Genomic DNA, 17264 nt, shown 5'->3' with positions numbered 1-17264 from the left:
CTCTTCACTGACCAGAGCCTCCTCGAGGGTGGGGATCATCAAGCCGCGACCCCAGCGCGCAAGCGCTGGTGGAACTTGTCAGAGGACGAGCGGAGGGGAGGTCGCGGGAGACCACCTGGGCGCTAGACGAATGCCTTCCCAAGGAGGGAGGTGAGGAGGAGGAAAGCACAGCTGGGAGAAGCAAATCGTCATCTTGCGAGGCGGCCGCAGGGAGGATCCAGCCAAGACCGCAAAGCTGACGGCCACGACTTTCCTGGGCTGAAGTGAGTCCAGCGGGGCGCCCACCTCCAGTGCTCTTTCCTCCCCGCCCGCCAGCCAGCCCACCAGCCCGCGCAATCCTGCAGTCGAATCCAAACTAAGAAACGCTGGGGCGCGGGTTGGGAGGGGTGGCAGTTGCTGTTAAGAGTTTAGGCCAATCAGTCCTAGGCCCCACTTCTCTCGACCAATAGGAAGTGGGCTAAGGCGCAGAGGCGGAAAGTGTAGCTACAGGAACAGGCATCAGAGCCAATCAGCCGTCGGCCTCGTTCCTGTCCGCCAACCAGCGGCAAGAGCGGGTCTGGGGGCGGGAGGCCGGAGCAGCTGTCAGGCTGAAGTCCAGCGAGCTAGCACGGTGGGGCGGCTGGAAGAAGCGCGGCGCCGGGCCGGGCCCTGGAGATGGTCCCCGGCGCCGCGGGCTGGTGTTGTCTCGTGCTCTGGCTCCCCGCATACGTCGCGGCCCACGGTGAGCGGAACGGGCGGGGCTGCGGGGCGGGGCTGGCCGTCTAGCTTGCTCGCGTCTCGGGCCGGGAGTCACGGGTCACCTTGGGACCCCGCGAGTTCGAGGCAGGGCAGATCTAGGGACGGGCGACTGGAGTGGTGGGTGCTGGCCCCCAGGGACGTGAGCAGGGCGCGGCCTGAGGCTGGGCTCTGAGTCCTCAGCTCCCCACGTCGAAGCAAGACTCCTCTCCACGCCCCCAGTAGTGCCGGCCCAGATGGCTGAAGGGGCGACCAGGAGAAGGAACAAGAGACAGTTAGAGATATTCCAAGCTGGAGATAGTATGTGAGCCCTCACATACATATACAGGAACACACATTCTTACACGTGGGCCCCCACGTACAAGCACACACGTACACACACAACCTGTTTGCACCTAAAGGAGCACATAAGTATATACACACATACACATACGAGAGCACATACATATACCACACTTGATTTACACAGATCAGCAGATGCAAAGGCCAGGCAAGATGTGTGTGGTAAGGAGGAGGGGTTTAGTGTTAAAGGCGGCTCATTGGAAATATATCTGTATCTCATGGGAAGTCCCCACTCTCAGGATGAAAGGCTGTAAAGCCCAATGCCAAGCCAATGGAACTCTATCTGGTCTCTGTGATTTGGGCAGTAGAGGACAGCTAAAGCCACAATCAGTCCTAACCCCCTGACACACAGTAGTGGCTTCATAGTTTGTTGACTATTTGACCAGCTTCCACACTTCCACATTCCTCTATCTCTCTGGGCTAAGGCAACCAAGGATTCAAGTCCAGGCAAAACATCAAACTTTAGTGCTGCAGAGAGGATCCCACACCCCAGAAAAATCTGGTTGTTCTGGAAATTCTCTCCCTCAGTGCGACTGAGCTGAAAATAGTTGTTCACTCCTTCAACAACCTTTATTGAGCACCCACATATCCTAGCCACTGTTACATAATGTGGATACAGCATTGAACTAAGCTACAAAACTGTGGGTTTTGCCTTAGTAGAAGAGACAGACATTAAACAATTCTGAATAGTGTATAATTACAAATTATGTTGAAAGTGTCAATGGAGAAAAAGTACATTTTGAATGGGCATAGGAAAAGGGCAGTGATAGGGCAGAGGGGTTTCTCTAGAAAGTGACATTTAAGCTATGACCTAACCAAAGAGCAGAAGTGAGCCAGGTGAAGAGGTAGAACTGGGTTGGGGGCAAGGGTAGGAAGGCTCCAGATAGAGGGAACAGTTGCAAGAAGATGCAGAGGTGAAGAAATTGAAAGGAGGCCAGAAAGGAGTAGATAAGGTTGTAGTAGTAGCCAAGGGCAGATGGAACAGGGCCCTGCAAAGGGTAGTCGTTGAAGGGTACTGAAGCCATAAGAGTGGTGACTTGATCATATTTGCTTTAAGATATTTCAAGAAGACCCCTGGCTGTTGTTTGGGGAATGGATGGTAGAGAGCAAGAATGGAGGCAGATAAACCAATTAAGAAGCTGGACCAGTCAGGACAAGAAATGATAGTGGCTGGACTAAGAGGATGGCAATGGAACCAGAGTTAACTTTTAAGTTTTAGTACAAATTGTTTTATACCTAGGCTACCACATCGCCACCTTGAAACTCTCAGGTCCACTTCAGAACAAAGAGGGATGGATCCTCGGAACACAAGAGCTCTCACTCTTCCTGGCTCATCAGTGCAGCAGCAGCAGCTGTTATCTCTGGGGTTACTAACACTATCTGCATCAGTTCTATCCTCCCCAGGACAGAGATCATCTATCTCACCCACCTGGAGGACTCACTTGGCTGAAGCTGGGTCCCTGAGCCCAGATTATAGCCAGCCCAGTTGTACACAAGTGGTCCATGACCTGAACCTGAACCGGCTTGTTCCCTGGAAGTTTCTTACCTGTACTCTATCTTTCAGGCTTACGCATCCATGATTATTTGTACTTCCAAGTGCTGAGTCCTGGAGACATTCGATACATCTTCACGGCCACACCTGCCAAGGACTTTGGTGGTATCTTTGTAAGTTCAGGGAGACCCTTTTGTCTCTGCTCCTGTCTCCACCCCACTAAGTCAAGGTGACTGTCTCATCCCTTCAACCAATACCTGACTGCTAGGACAGGGAAGGGTGCACAATCCAGGCCTGCCCTCCAGGGGCTGCTGTGCAGGAGGGAAGGGCTTCCAGCTAGCTATTCCCCGGGGTGTAATACAGACTTGGGCACCAGACAGGGAGAAGCTGTCTTCTCTGGGGACATGAAATCGTAAAAAACCAAGGGCTCTGCTAGCTGTCTCTGCACTATGTGGCTTACGGCAAATTACTTCCCCTTTCTGGATCCTACCAACTCCCCTACATATCTCATGAAAAGGCACCGTGGAGTAGGACAACTAGATAAGCCTTTGTGAGAATTTAGTAAAAATACTCTAGTGCCCAGCACACAGAAACCACTCTATGTTTCCTTCAACTTTGTGAGGAACCGGTAGAATGGGATGGTCAGCCTCGTCCTACAACAGGTATGTCTCCTCACGCTCTGACCTAAATGTCTTTCAGCACACAAGGTATGAGCAGATTCATCTTGTCCCTGCGGAACCTTCAGAGGCCTGTGGAGAACTCAGCAACGGTTTCTTCATCCAGGACCAGATCGCTCTGGTGGAGAGAGGGTAAGGAGCGGACAGACACAGGCACAAGAGGAGGGCAGGTGTAGGTTAGATTCTGAGATCAGTGTTGGGAGTGGTGCTTTGAAATAGCGGTTCTTAAATAATTCATGTTTTTAATGGTCTTTAAGAGATGTCTTAAGATTACCCATGCCTTTTGGCCATTTACGTATGAGCCTTTACAAAAAATTCTCCACGGTCCTTCTCTCATCCTTCCGGTGTGACAGTCTGGAGGAGGGGTAGCTAGGACCCTGCCTTTCCTTTGGTCTCATCACCACCTCTTCCAGGGGCTGCTCCTTCCTCTCCAAGACACGGGTGGTGCAGGAGCACGGCGGGCGGGCAGTGATCATCTCTGACAACGCGGTTGATAATGACAGCTTCTACGTGGAGATGATCCAGGACAGTACCCAGCGCACAGCTGACATCCCTGCCCTCTTCCTGCTCGGCCGAGATGGGTGAGGGCTCCTTGTCTCTGGCTGTATCAGCACCAGGCTGGGTGCCATGACTTGGGGAGGTCAAGGGCAATCACCAGTCCCTTCCCACAAGCCTCTGTTGGAGGGCCGAGTCCTTGGGCCAAAAATGTTGGAGGGCCCCAGTTGAAGGGCCAAGTCCTTGGGCTCTGGAACTCCCAGAGTGATGGGGACAATGGGGCATGATGGGGTGCTGAGAAAGTGACCATCGCCACCTTTCTTCATGCCCTCCCAGCTACATGATCCGCCGTTCCCTGGAACAGCATGGGCTGCCATGGGCCATCATTTCCATCCCAGTCAATGTCACCAGCATCCCCACCTTTGAGCTGCTGCAACCGCCCTGGACCTTCTGGTAGAAGAGTTGGTCCCACACACCAGCCATAAACAACTCTGGGCTGGGAAGGGGAAATCCAGGAATTCTGCTATTTGGGATTTGGGGATAGCATTTGAGGACAGGTGGAGCCGGGTAGGGGAAAAAGGCTTTGGCCTTGGCCATGCTAAGAAAAGCTGTGCCACTGGCCTTCCCTTCCTCGGGGTCCCCAAATGTCTCATGCTATGGGAATAGACAAGAGCCAGGCCCCAGAGCTTCTGGACTAGAATCTGGAACACAGGGGCTAAGGGCAGGTGGCCTGAGAGCCATCTGTGACCTGTCACATCCCACCTGGTTCTCGCCTCCCCTTCCCAGGGTCTCTTCAGTGTACTTCACAGCAGCTGCTGGAGTGGTGTTTGAGGAATTAATAAACCCTCACTGACTTTTTAGCAATAAAGCCTCTCATCAGGGTTGCAACTGTGTCCTAGAATAAGAGCATCCAGGGGTGGGAGGGGCCTTCACTCTCTCATCTGGTCCCATGCCCCTGCTTTGAAGGGAGGAAACTGAGGCCCACAGAGGGTAAATGACTTGCTCAAGGTCCTTTAGAACCAGTGCTTAGGCTGCTAATCTTGGATCCCAGCACACTCTACCTCCTGCTCAAGAACTCAGGAAGCTGTAGTTCAGTTCCCTGAGAAGACTTCTCTGATAGCCTGGTCCTGGGGATCCACGCTGGACCTCAGAAGAGGTCCTTGCTCTTGGCATTTGCACAGCATTGTAGATGTGACCAGGGAGGAGCCTGCTGGGGGGCTGCAGCTCCCATCTCCTGCCATTGCCTGGTCTAAAACTATGTGCCTCTGTGCCACCTATGTGATTGCTGCATGCCTCAGACAGCTTGTCAAGTCATTCTACACAAAGCATTCCTGCAGAGGCCTGTCACCACTCACACTTTATTGAGAACAGTGGGCAGGCGGGGGCATGAGGGGTGCTGGCTGCTGTGAAGAACCCAATAGGCCAGACAGGTGAGCTCCACCTGGCTCATGATCTAGGATAGAGCCTATGGGGTGGGCACCTGCCCTCTCAGAGATCCCTCAGCAGGGGGTTGTGGCAGCCCCCGCCCAGGGAAAGTAGGCAAAGAAATCGCAAGTGATAGGCTATAGTTCCCACAGCATCCAACCCAAAAGTGAGGGGTAGTACTAATCTGGGGGTGGAGGGGCAGGTGACACAGACAGGGCTTATCTCAGAATATCTAGCCTAGCTCCTCTAGGTTTCTGGAAGACTTCAGTGTTCTTCTGTGGAGACCCTAACGATGGAGATTGAGGCCGGGAGAGCTCCTCACTGACCCATGTTAAACTGTTCCCAGGGAAGCCTCTTGAGCATCTAAAATTAAGGAGCACAGGCCCGTCATCACTCAGTCTCAGCCATGCTGCTAGAGTCCTCAGTGGGAAAGGAGTGTGAGGAAGGGGTCATCTCCCCACATGCCCCTCTGGAGAGAGGCAGAGGCCTCTTACACACCCCACGTGGCCAGCTACTGTGCCAGGGCCTGAGAGGCAAGGCACAAGGTACAGAGATTCTGGAATCTGGGGAAGGGGTTATACTCTCCACTCCCCTGGATGTCCAAATAGCGGGGGTGGGGAGAGGAAGGTATCCCCCTGGTTCAGTGTCCCCAGCACAGAGCCTTAGGGAAGGTGCTCTGGAGGCCCAGTTGCTCCTTCCGGCCTCTCCTAGCTGTGCCAGCAGGAGGCAGTTGCCTTAGCAGCCACAAAGGTGGGAGTGGGAAAGAAGGTGAAGGCATCTCACCCCTCCCCTTTCTTCTTCAGTGCCGTCAGGCCGATCTCTTGTTACCCCCGTCTGTAGTAGGTAGAAAGCGGTGAAGCCTCAGGTGGACAGGGAAGCATGGCCATGGGGCCAAGTGGAAGAAACACTGTTTCTGACCTCTGTTGGAATTGCTCGCCGACTGGAGTGGATACCTCAGTGTGTGTGTGTTTTGAGGGGGCAGCACTGAGAGGCTCAGTGACCACGCAGAGCCTGAGCCACTCAGCAGCAGTGTCCAGGGCATGAGGTCTAGTGGGGGGTGGCGTGCCTAAGGTCCAGCTTCTGTACTACTCTCTGGCAGAAACAGAGCTGGAATGGAGGGGGGGAAGCAGGCAACGGGAGTGGGGGAGTTCCTTCCAAGCCTCCTCTCTGGGGGAAGTCCCCCTTTTCCTGCAGGGTCTGGGGCAGGCCCCTTCCAGGCAGGGTGACATCACACATCGGTCATCTCATCCCCCAGCTCTGCATCCTCTGGCTCTCCTTCCTCCTCTTCATCCTCCTCCTCCTCCGAGGTCACGTTGGGTTCATCGGCCTCTGCCAGGCATTTGGGGCAGGAACAGACAAACAGATAGTTCTCCCTGCAGGAGATGGGGGGTGGTGGTGAGGGTGAAGTCAGGCAGTAACCAGGATGGAGCCTCCCAGAGCCCAGCCACCCACCACATCCCAGCTGGCACCTGAGGATCTTGTGGCGGCTGTGGCGGCTGCGCTCCCGCTGACAGCAGTCTAAGTAGCTGATACAGATTTCCTGGAGGGCAGAGAAGAGGTAGAATCTGACAGTCTGTGCTGTCTCTTAGATGGGATCAGGGCCTCCCCAACCACTGTCCCATCTCCCAGGAGCTAGGCCCTCATTCATTTCCCTGTGCTCTCAGAAGGCCATCAAGAGGCTCAAACAACCTGTGTCTGAGACAGAGAGGGGACAGTGGTTAGCCTCAGGCCACGACTATAGGCAGCCAATGGCTAAGGTCTGTGGCCATTGTCAGAGGTTATCTTGACATGGTGCTACTAGCTCTGGAAGAAGATTCAACCAGGCTCTGCGCACTGTGCTAACAGCCAGGACTCCAAACCCCAAACCCACATGTGCACCCATAGCCCACGCTAGGAAGAGCCATCTCTTGTTTTCTTGGAAGCTGTGGATTTGTTGATCAAAAGGTGGCTGGGGACAAGAACCTGGGCATGCACTTTTCTCTGAGTCACTGCTCTGAGGTTTTCTGGTTATTTTTTTGAAGAATTGGGGGTACTGTGGGTTTGAGCATACCCATGGGTAAAAAGACTCCTGCCCTGGGTCATGTGGGGATCAGCTGAACAGCCTGAACTTGGGGCTCTAGCCACTGTTGCTTCCAATCCCTGGAGAGAACTTGCAAGGCCCACCCCCCACAGCTCCTAGCCCTCTCACCTCTCCTGGCTTGATATCCTCCAAGGCCGTGACATGCAAAAGGAAGTTGTTTTCTGGGAAGGAGGTCTCTGCATTGGGGACACAGCTGTGGTTACCTGGGTCACAAGAGGCAAGAAATAAGGACTGCTGACTAATAAAAAATAACAGCCTCAACTTGCAAAGAACTGGGTCCCATCCTTCCTTGTTTTCTGATCCTTGCTAGGGCTACATAGGTCCTGGAACCCAAATTTCCTGACTCCCTCCGTCCAGTGCTCTTTCCTAAAGACCACAGAGCACAGGCACAAATGCACTTCCTCTTGCCACCCCCTCCCACCTGCCATCACTGCCCTTGCTGTCCTCAGCACTGGGCAACTTGTTCTCAATTGTGTTCCTAGTGTCCCACAAAGGGAAGGACAGGGCCGTGAAAGGGACCCCATGCCAGACACTTAACTCAGTTGGCAACTGGATGTCTGGTAACAGCTGAGCCAGTCCCCCTGCGAGCCTAGTTTGGGAGGGGTAGCATGCCCCAGACCTTGGGAGGGCTGACAATGAGGAAACCAGAGGGGGGAGGCTGAGATCTGGAAAAGACAGTTGTGTGATTGGCTCTGCTCCTCCCTGTTAGGTGCTGATGAGACCAGCCTTCTAGCCTAAACTCCCTCCTCCCAGGAGCCTGAGGGCAGTGGTTGTGCAAGGCCAATGCTTCTCTTTGCAAGGAACAGAGCTCTGTGTCCTGCCTTAGCACAGGGCCTGGCCCACTGGAAGGTTTTATATATAAACATATATTAAGGCACAAGCAATCCAATGAATGAATGAATGAATGAATGAATGAATGAATGAATGAATGAAAAACTGATGCAACAAAAAGTCCCAGGAGAATCCCCAAGGAAGCCCAGACCTAATCCTGCTCCCAGACTCCTCCCCACCAGCCTAAAAGGGGCTGTGAGAGATGTACCCCTCCTCAATGCCGGGACTCACAGCAGCTCTGAAGCACAAAGAGGCCAGATCCTTCACAGTTAAGAAACTCTCCAGTTGCTGTAAGACAGTAACATTGTAGATGTTATTCTATCCATTTTACAGGTGGGGAAAGAAAACTAGACTTACAAGGATAGGCACTGGTTCCACTGTCTTGCCACCCAGTCACTACCATTTCATCTAAACTTGCTTCCAGGAGGCATAAACCTTGCTTTTCTATAAATGACATCACCTTACTTGTCCAGCACCCCCCTCCCCCAGCATCCAGACTCTATATGGACCTCAGGGTCATGTCTTATCTTATTTGTCCTGTGGATAGATGTGAAGCTTCCTATAGGCACACAGGGATTACCTTCCCCAACCATTAGCTCAGAACCCCCTCGGGGAAAGACTGTGTGTCTGGCTAGGGGGTCATTCAAGGTTGGGTGAGACCAAGACTCCATCTCACCAACCTGCCTCGATGTCCTTGTACAGCTGGTCAATGAAGGCGTCCAGCTGCTCTCGGTCCTGAGGCTTCAACTCCAGAGCGTCACAGGCATGGACCCACTGGCTCAGGGAGCTGGGGGTCCCAGGCATCCATGGTTGGAGAGAAGGAGGCCCAGCTCCCAGGGCTCTCCACCTCCAGACAGGTTAAGCCCATTTTTTTCTCCAGGGCAGGGGCCCATCTTCCCCCAAAGACCAAGGCTCCCAGGAGCAAACTACCACCTCAGTCTTTCTGACTCCCACCACTGCATCCAGTCCAGCTCTCCTGCCACAGAATCAAACCCTAATCTTGAAAGGAAGTGTGGCTACCTTCCTCTGTCAATCTCCCGCCCAAGCCCTGACAGACAAGTGCAATAGCTTTGGAACATTCTCTCCTAACCTGGTCCCAATTCCTTGGCCATTGGTCCCAACAAGAGCAAAGAGAGACCGGAATCCATCTGGTGTGAACCACTGTGGGGAGAAAGAAAAATGAGTGCTCAGATTACAGCCACTCGCTTTTCCTCCTGAAACAACTCTCTGTTCAGGAAGTCTTCTGTGAGTCAATCCCATCCCAACTTCACACCAAGTCAGTCTTGGCTTAACTCTCTGAGTAGGAGATGCTGACCCGGTTGCTCCTGGAGAGCTGGAATGACCAGGAGGTCACTGGTCCCACCTTCCCCATGCTCACCTGGCTGAGCGCCTCCTCATAAAGGGCCTCTGTGAAGAGTCTCCGCAGAAGTTCCAGCTGGCCCTGGTTTAGGGGAAGCAGGGAGAGACCTGTATCCTGGGGATTTCCCACTAGCACCCAGGCAGGGCCCAGAAGACCAGGTAAGGAAAAGAAAAGGGGCCAGCTCTGTAGAATGAACTTTCCCTGAAGGCAAAGGAAGGCCACAGAGTTCTTACTTCCAAAGAACCTTGGCAGTCTGTTGGCCTGTTCCAAGCCAGAGTGGGGAACCCCAAATTCCTATTTTCCAGGAGGGCCGAGGCAACCTGGCTTCAGATGACTGTCCTCGCGAAAACCTTCCAGGCTCCCTGACCTGGCCTCCAGACAAGCTTGACGACCCCCTCCCTCTCCTCAGAATAAATGCAGGAAGGCCCACCCCAGCTGCCCTTGAAACCCTGCCTGCACCTTCAGGCAGCTCCTGCGTGGAAGTCTGCTGTCCTCAGTGAGAATGTGTAATCTTTGGGTGGGAGTGGGCACTCAGCACATTGGCAGCTAAAATGCTATTTCACGCCTGCTCCCTGACCCTCCACTTTCCATTATACTGACTTATCCGCCACTCTCCTATCATGAGATTCTGCCTTACCATGTCAGGGCACCCGACCCCTCCTTCCTGTTCACCGCACTTCTCAACTTTCGGTCCCTGTTAGGTCACAAAGTTAAATAGTGGCAAGAAGATAGGTTCTCTGAATAGATTTTTGGCTCCAGGCTCTGTGGCTGGCAAAGGACCAAATGTGGAGCTCCCCTCAGGTAGCCACAGAACATCCAAGGCTATTGGGATGAGGGGATCATGGGGGAAGACTAACCTTGAATTTGTCCCCCAGGAGTTTGTGGACAATCTCCTCCTCCTCATTGGCTGTTTTATTACAGAACTGGGAAAAGAGCCTGATCCAACGATCTTTATCCTTAGCCTGCAGGGAACAAATATACTTCAGGATCACATTCACATATGCCTGGGCGTGCAAGCGTGTGCACGCACAGACTCAGGGACACCCATCTCCTTGCTGTGCCTCATACCCAGGCGGGAGAGTAGCCTGTGATTCTAAAGCCTCTGCCATCAGCGAAACACCATCACACATGAGATTCTAGGTAGACCCTTCCTTGGCCTGGGGACTTCCTTCCCATCCTGCCCACACCCAACCATCTCCCCAACTGGGCCAGGCTGGCCAGTTCAACAACACTTGGAAAAAGAGGAGAATGGGGTTGTGGAGCTCCAATACTAACAGAATGCGTTGGAGTGGCTTCTCTCACTTTACATAAGAGGCAATCCTGAGAAAGTGGCACCTGTAAATTGCATGTGTGAACTGTTGCTGCACAGGAGGTCCTCTCCTAGATCAGAGGCTGCAGGAAAGATGAGTCTCCTGCCAGATTTATGGTTAGCTGCTCCTGAGTTTACACAGCAAGCAGCTCTCCTTTGGAAAGCGCAGAGGGAACTCTGCATCCAAGCCAGGGACTTGACGTGAGGAGGAGACTGAGGCCAAGGGGCACATGAGGCCAGAAGGGGCTTCCGTGGGAGGTCCGGGTGGGCTTACCTGCTTCACTGTGGCCACCATCCGCGCCATCAACATGATGCTTGCAGTCTCGGGGGGGTAGTGAACACTCCTGGGGAGAAAGAAAAAGATTTGGTCTGGAAATCCCCTCCCCAGTAGCTGTGTTCAGGGAAGCCCAGTCTGATCACTACAGAGAATCCTTCCTATCAACTCTATTTATAACCAAAGAGAGATGTCATTGGCAAGGATGAGGGCAGGCCTTTACCGCCCCATGGGCTTAATGGGGCTCTTCCTGGGAGTGTGTAAAATGCTGAGGGTAGTGGGACTGGCGGCTCACACTGAAGGCAGGGGGTTGGGTGATGTGACTTCTGTTTAACCCTAAGACTGGAGGAAAGATCTGGGGATGGCAGTTTAAGAAAGATGACTGCATCTGCTGATCTCAGGCGGGCAGGCAGGTCGAGAGGGAGGATAAAGGGAAGAAGAGATGAAATGCTACCCACCTCCAGGCCTCCTGTAGCTTATTGAGAGGATGCAGGGGGTCGTCCTGGGAGGGCCCTGGGCACAGGACCTGATGGTACTGCTCGGCGGCCGCCAGCCGACACTCCGCACTGCAGTACATCACCTGGTGGAGTGGGTGGAGGTCAACACCCTAGGATCTGGCCATGGGGTGAGGCACAGACCTTCCTTAGTGGTACTCACCTCCTCTGACTGCACTCCTTCTACGAACAGCCCCTGAGCAGTAGCTCAGTGACATCGTAAGATGAGAAAGCACATACCGCCCGGGGGCATGTGAGAGGGGCACCCAGGCTTGTCGAACTATGGGAAGGAGAGAGCTTTCAAGTAGAGGGAAGAGCCCCTGCCAGACTCCTGGGAAGAGGGCAAGTTCCCACTGAACCAATTTTCTAGATAGCGGGACCGGGACAGGGAGAACACACCTGGAATAGTTACAGCCTTTTGAATGTCTTACCCTACATTATGGCTCTCAGGGGCCACGAGCAGGTCTGTTGTCATTCCTGTCTCCCCAAAGAGGACTTCGGCTAAGGCTTCTCCCACCAGCTCCCTTTCAGGTGCACTCCCCAGGGATGCTCACCTGGCAGTGGGGACAGTGCTGGTGGAGGTCCTTGCGCACGGCACACAGCTCAGGGTGAGGCAGAACCTGGCCGGGTTTCCCAGTCAGCCTCTGGGCATTCTCCTCGGCCTTCTCCAGGGCCCGAAGGCAGTGGTCACAGGCTGAGGGAGAGAGCCCCATGTGACAATGTAAGTGTCTTTAGAGCAGGGGCCACATTTTGTCTTTTTCACAGAAGCATCCCTAGGGCTAAAGATAGTGCCTGACACTTGGTAGGTGCTCAACAAATGTTTGGGAAGTAAGTGAATGAACAACTGTGTTAAAGAACAGAATGGGTGCATGATTTCACATGCATTCAAAAGCAGATTGGGATTTAGTCTATAGGGCTCCCCTCCTAACCCCCAGACTGAGCTTTCCCCACATTCTGGAGCCAACTGACCCTCCTTTCATGTTTGTCTCTAGCCTAAGAAAAGTGTGAAAAAAGCACGTGTCTGGAAAAGCTAAGGGCATCCTACTTGCTTCTGACCCCTAACTCAGCCTGTTTTGACCAAGGGGCGAGTGGCCTCCTCTTGGTGGAGAGCTGCCCTTTGGCACAGAGCCCTTCCACATGATATCCAGTCCCTGATACTGCAGGTCACACTGAGTTCTGCCTGCCTGACAGTCCTCCCCCAGGAAGCAGGCTGGAAGAGCCCATCCCTCGCTCACTCCCAGCCCCAAATGGCCTAAGACTAGAGACAAGCATGATTCTCAGGCACGGTTCTCCAAGATGAGCTTTTCTCCCAACACCTGAATTCCCAGAGACATCAGCTAGTGGGAATGTATGTAGCTCTCTTCCATGCATACAGGCAGCTGGCCCAGCAGCCATGAGGAGTGGACGAGATGTGCTCACCTCGGTAGCGATAAAGTGCATTCCAGAGAAACTGTGCAGCCACCAGGGGCTGTTCTACAAAGATGGTCTCCCCTTTCCGGATCAGCTGTGTGGCAAATAGGCCCTTTCCCTAACAGGGAGAGAAGGAATAGGATGGCCATAAGGAGAGAAAGAGGACATAGCTCCTAGAGGGCTTCCCAGCATCACCCCCCGCCACGCCTCCCTCTCAGGAGAGGCCTCTACCTTGGGAGGGTTCATGGAACATGGTCACCTCCCCCCAACCCCCCCCCCCCCGCCGACCAACTGCCTCCTCTGGAAATGTAGCTCTGACCTACTTTCAGTCACACCTCTTTCAGCCTGCTCAGAGCAGAGGGCCTGGGATGGGGAGGGAGCCACACTGTCAGCCAGAGGAGAATTTTTGGAATGGCCAAAGCAGGGCCAAGTCTCACGGCAGGCTGGAGCCTCCTGTACTAGCAGCCGGTAACGACAGGGCAGTTTTCTTCGAGTCACCCATGTGTCCCTCCAGGATCCTGGCAGTGACACCACTGCTCAGGGTTGCAAAGGACTCCTATGCCACAGGAGAGAGGGAGGCCTCGCCTGGGGGAGAATGTGCCCTATTTCCCTGGTCGATGGGGAACTCACCAAGTCCTCAGAGTTATGCTGAAAGGAAGGGTGAATCCTAGCACCAACCCTAACACTACTTGCTGTGAACCTTGGAGCCAACTGCTTCACTTCTTTTTCTTTTTCTTTTTTTTTTAAGTTCATTTATTTAAGTAACCTCTACACCCAACGTGGAGCTCAAACCCATGACCCCGAGACCATGAGCCACACACTCCACCGACTGAGCCAGCCAGGCACCCCAGTTGGTTCACTTCTTGGCAACGGTTTCACATATGAAAAGCATCATAATGATACCTCCCAGGTAGTTTCCAGGATGCCATGATATAGCACAGGTGAATGTACCTTATGAGCTTTAGCTCCTTACTACTCTAAGTGAGATGATAAGTGGGCAGCATGGGCATCATTTGGACACCTGTTAGAAATGCAGAATCTCAGGCCATGCCCTAGACCTGCTGCATGAGAATGTGCATTTTAACAAGATGCCCAGGTGATTCAAATGCACGTTAAAGTCTGAGGAACTCTGGTCTAAAGCACTGTAAACATCATGTAAGGCATGAAGGATGAGAAAACAACTGCTGAATTGCTATTTCTCAGATGTGCAAAGGGACTCAGGAGACAGCTTCAGAACCCTGGCAGTTGCTGGCTCTGCCAGGCACTTGTTCCCACTATTCACTTAGAGGAGAGGGGTGGTGCCCCTGCCAGCACTGAACTGTCACAAGAAGAGAAAGAAATTAAAAAAAAGATTTGACATAGCAGTAAAACGTCCTGTCATGTGGCCTCTCAGGTAGCTCCCTGTTTCCTTCTAGCATTGGCACTGTGGCTAGATAGCAGCACCTCCCAAAGTCAGAGAGGCAGGGATGTGTAGACCAGGAGAGCCCTGAGCAGAGGGGGACAGCTGGAACAAAACCTCTGGCCAAAGCCGTTGATGCACCTTTGGTTGTCTTCTTAGAACCCCACCTCCATGCCTTTTAGCCCTGGACCCAATCTGGCAAAATGAAAACATGGCCTTATTTTATGGGACAAAGGAGTATGAACATGGACCCACATTATCGCTGACAATCTCAAATCTCAACATTGGGCAAATATCAATGTCTTTCCCTCTCTTTCTGGAGGATCAAATGCAGAAAATATTTGGTAATCAAAATAAAGGGAACAGAATCAGAGCTGTTCCTTTATGAAACCGCTCATCCCCCAAACATAAGGCAGGGTTCCAAGAAAGCCACTCTCATTAAATATTAATTACCAAGAGGCTTGGAGAAAGCTTATGCCTTGAGTGGAAAGGGCATAAACTTGCAAAGATATTTCCAATTTGAAAAATAAATTTTAGAAAAAAGATTGTGCAAAACTCTAAGACCATGTAGTAAACTTTAAGAGCTTTACTAAATGGATAATTTTCTAGAAAAATACAAATTACCAGAACTGAATTCAAAAGGAAGGAAAGCTAGAGAAAGAAGCAGTGCTGGTATCTGGCTGACCCACACCAGTATGGCATTCTGGTTGGCATCCACTGTCTTTGGTCAGACAGTATCATGTTCTGTCCCTGGCAGAGTAGTTGGTAAATCTTTGAAAGATCATTCCTGCCAATATCGATAGAAGCAATACAGAAAATAGTCAAAAACAACCCCCATGTGAGGCTCCTAGTCCATATGGTTCATGAGCCAGCTCCCTCAAACCAAAGAATAAGTAACTCTCATGCTATTTAAAAACTATTTAGTAACAGAGAAAAAATGGAAAGTTTCTCCATTTTACCAAAAAACAAGCATAACTGTGATGCAGTAACCTGAGGAAGATAGCACAAAGAAAAAAACGTCACAAACCAATCTCTCTTGATGAACATAGATGCAAAAAGCCTGGGGTAAACCACCTTGTCAGCATGTCTGGGTGTGTATGTGATTTTCTCCAGCAGAAGATCGTGTGTGGGAATAGAGAGAGCAGCCAGCTCATTCTTCCAGAGGTGGGGTTTGACAGAAGGCTGGGACAGGACAGCTGGGCAAGCAGAGTGGCTGAAGTGATGAGGTCAGAGGAAGAAATAAAGAAGAGAGGGGCTGAGAGATAGGGGACTTAGTGAAGGGAAAGGTCAGTGTCTCTGCTTGCAAGGAGTGATGGAACTGGGATACCATTAAACTGAGCCAATCAAGAACAGAGGTGGAGACAGAGATGTGAGCAGTTGAAGAGGCCAAGGATATTGGGGAGCTGCTTTACCACAGAAGGAAAGGAATGCTCCAGATGCACTGGAGAGGAAAGAAGGCAATGGAAGGTTGGGGTGGGGAAAGCAGGAGGCAGATGACTAGAAGGCTGACATCTTGGGCAGGGACCAGGTATATGCACTGCTGGTATACATGATAAATTATTCAACCTCATCAGTAAACACAGACTTGTAAATTAAAACAAAGTGATACCATTTTGCACGTATCAACTGGCAAAGTTAACTAGTAAAGAAAATACTCCGATGAAGAGAACAAAAGGATGTGTGCACAGAAACTGAGCTCCAGGACCTTTGCCCTCAGGGATGAAAAATAAAATACAACGCAAAAGTGCATAAATAAGTAGGTGGCTGAATGAACTGTGGCAATCCCTTGAAACAGACTATTACTCAGCTCTTAAAAATATGTATAAATAGGTTTATTGATATTTGCACAAGTATAGGATTACGAGTGATTTTTATCTTCTCTTTCCTTACATGCATTTAGAGTATTTTTCTACAATTAACTTTTAAAACACGATAATATAACCACAAAACCATATTGCTTTCCTGTTTCAATGCTTCAAATGCTCCCACGGGCTTCGAGCTCTAGTCCAAATTCCTTAGCATCCCAAGGCCTTTGTGAAGGGTCCTGGCCTCTCTCCCCACCCCATTCCCAAATCTCACTCAGAAAGTTCCCCGAGGGCCCACTCTTTTTCATACCTCAGTACCCTCTGCTCAGCCAGTCCCCGTCCACTACCCCCACGGCCCAGGAGCAGAGTACTCCAGCCTGGACCAAAAGGCCCGGCGCCCACCCGGCCCCGCCTGGAGCAGCAGGAGCAGGGCAGCCGGAGGGCGCACCGGGTCCCGTAGGGAGGGGGCGCGCACGGAGACTACGGAGACTACGGAGACTTCGGAGCCCGCCGATTCACCGCGTGACCGCCCCGGAAGCCTGCGCGCGGGGACAGACGGGGAGCCCCCGGGCCGCGAGGAGTGGCTGAGCCGCAGAGTCGCAACGGCTCAGGAGCTTCTAGGCTCCGGGCCTAGGGTCCCGCGGGGCTCTCTCCAAGGCCGGACACGGTAGGTGCCCCTGGCGGGTCTGCCTCGGCCTCACCTTAGCGCTGCTTACGAATCGGACTTCCACGGCGACCGGAGCCCGACCCGACACGCCCACGCAGAAGGAGAACACGTCGCACATGGAGGCCGCCATCTTGGGCGCGCCTCCGCCTTCTGACTCTTGACCTCGCCTCGACCCGGGGGGGCCCGCCCCTCTCTGGCCCCGCCCCCGGCGTGTGTGTCTCCAGGCTGCTAGGGTTTGCGCGCTAGCAAGTAGGAATTGGGAAATTGGGATCCCTTTAATCTGTGTTTAGGTCGATTGGTTCGGTGGCTGGATGTCGCTGGGTCCGCGTTTTTTACATCTGTGCAGTTTTGCGTCTGTGTCTTCGTACGTACCTATGTATCATAGCCGGTGCGTGTGTGTATAGTTTTGATGTATCTGTGTCCAGTTCGTGTTTTGGTGTCTGTTGTCTCTGTCCACCCAGTGTCCCGT

At 52.5% G+C, this 17264-nt stretch overlaps 2 protein-coding genes across 2 annotated transcripts; one reads left to right on the top strand and one right to left on the bottom strand.

The window, feature by feature from the left end:
* Positions 1–507: 507 nt before the first annotated feature.
* PRADC1 (protease associated domain containing 1) lies at positions 508–4629 on the top strand. The gene is made up of 5 exons (XM_003984120.6): positions 508–721; positions 2642–2742; positions 3269–3378; positions 3660–3827; positions 4078–4629. The coding sequence occupies exons 1-5, from the start codon at positions 655–657 to the stop codon at positions 4196–4198; spliced, it is 567 nt and encodes a 188-aa protein (XP_003984169.1). The 5' UTR covers positions 508–654; the 3' UTR covers positions 4199–4629.
* Positions 4630–5069: 440 nt separating this feature from the next.
* Positions 5070–17139, bottom strand: SMYD5 (SMYD family member 5). The gene is made up of 13 exons (XM_003984119.6): positions 16830–17139; positions 12934–13042; positions 12069–12208; positions 11479–11600; positions 11021–11090; positions 10295–10399; positions 9456–9518; positions 9168–9238; positions 8758–8864; positions 8309–8365; positions 7355–7449; positions 6636–6706; positions 5070–6539 (listed from the first exon to the last, which is right to left on the bottom strand). The coding sequence occupies exons 1-13, from the start codon at positions 16923–16925 to the stop codon at positions 6395–6397; spliced, it is 1251 nt and encodes a 416-aa protein (XP_003984168.1). The 5' UTR covers positions 16926–17139; the 3' UTR covers positions 5070–6394.
* Between the last annotated feature and the right edge of the window lie 125 nt (positions 17140–17264).

This window comes from Felis catus, chromosome A3, assembly GCF_018350175.1.
Source record: "Felis catus isolate Fca126 chromosome A3, F.catus_Fca126_mat1.0, whole genome shotgun sequence".
NCBI classification, from domain to species: Eukaryota; Metazoa; Chordata; class Mammalia; order Carnivora; family Felidae; genus Felis; species Felis catus.
Note: the sequence above shows the minus strand (reverse complement) of the source record. Positions and strands in the feature narration are given on the sequence as shown.

What these genes read in the sequence shown, in the direction of transcription:
- PRADC1 (XM_003984120.6), top strand. Translation starts at nt 655, where the DNA reads ATGGTCCCCGGCGCCGCGGGCTGGTGTTGTCTCGTGCTCTGGCTCCCC. An exon ending in CGCATACGTCGCGGCCCACG is followed by an intron (nt 722 to 2,641) that starts GTGAGCGGAACG and finishes TCTATCTTTCAG; the next exon opens with GCTTACGCATCCATGATTAT. An exon ending in AGGACTTTGGTGGTATCTTT is followed by an intron (nt 2,743 to 3,268) that starts GTAAGTTCAGGG and finishes AATGTCTTTCAG; the next exon opens with CACACAAGGTATGAGCAGAT.
- SMYD5 (XM_003984119.6), bottom strand. Translation starts at nt 16,925, where the DNA reads ATGGCGGCCTCCATGTGCGACGTGTTCTCCTTCTGCGTGGGCGTGTCG. An exon ending in GATTCGTAAGCAGCGCTAAG is followed by an intron (nt 13,043 to 16,829) that starts GTGAGGCCGAGG and finishes TCTCCCTGTTAG; the next exon opens with GGAAAGGGCCTATTTGCCAC. An exon ending in AGGATATCAAGCCAGGAGAG is followed by an intron (nt 6,707 to 7,354) that starts GTGAGAGGGCTA and finishes TCTGCCCTCCAG; the next exon opens with GAAATCTGTATCAGCTACTT.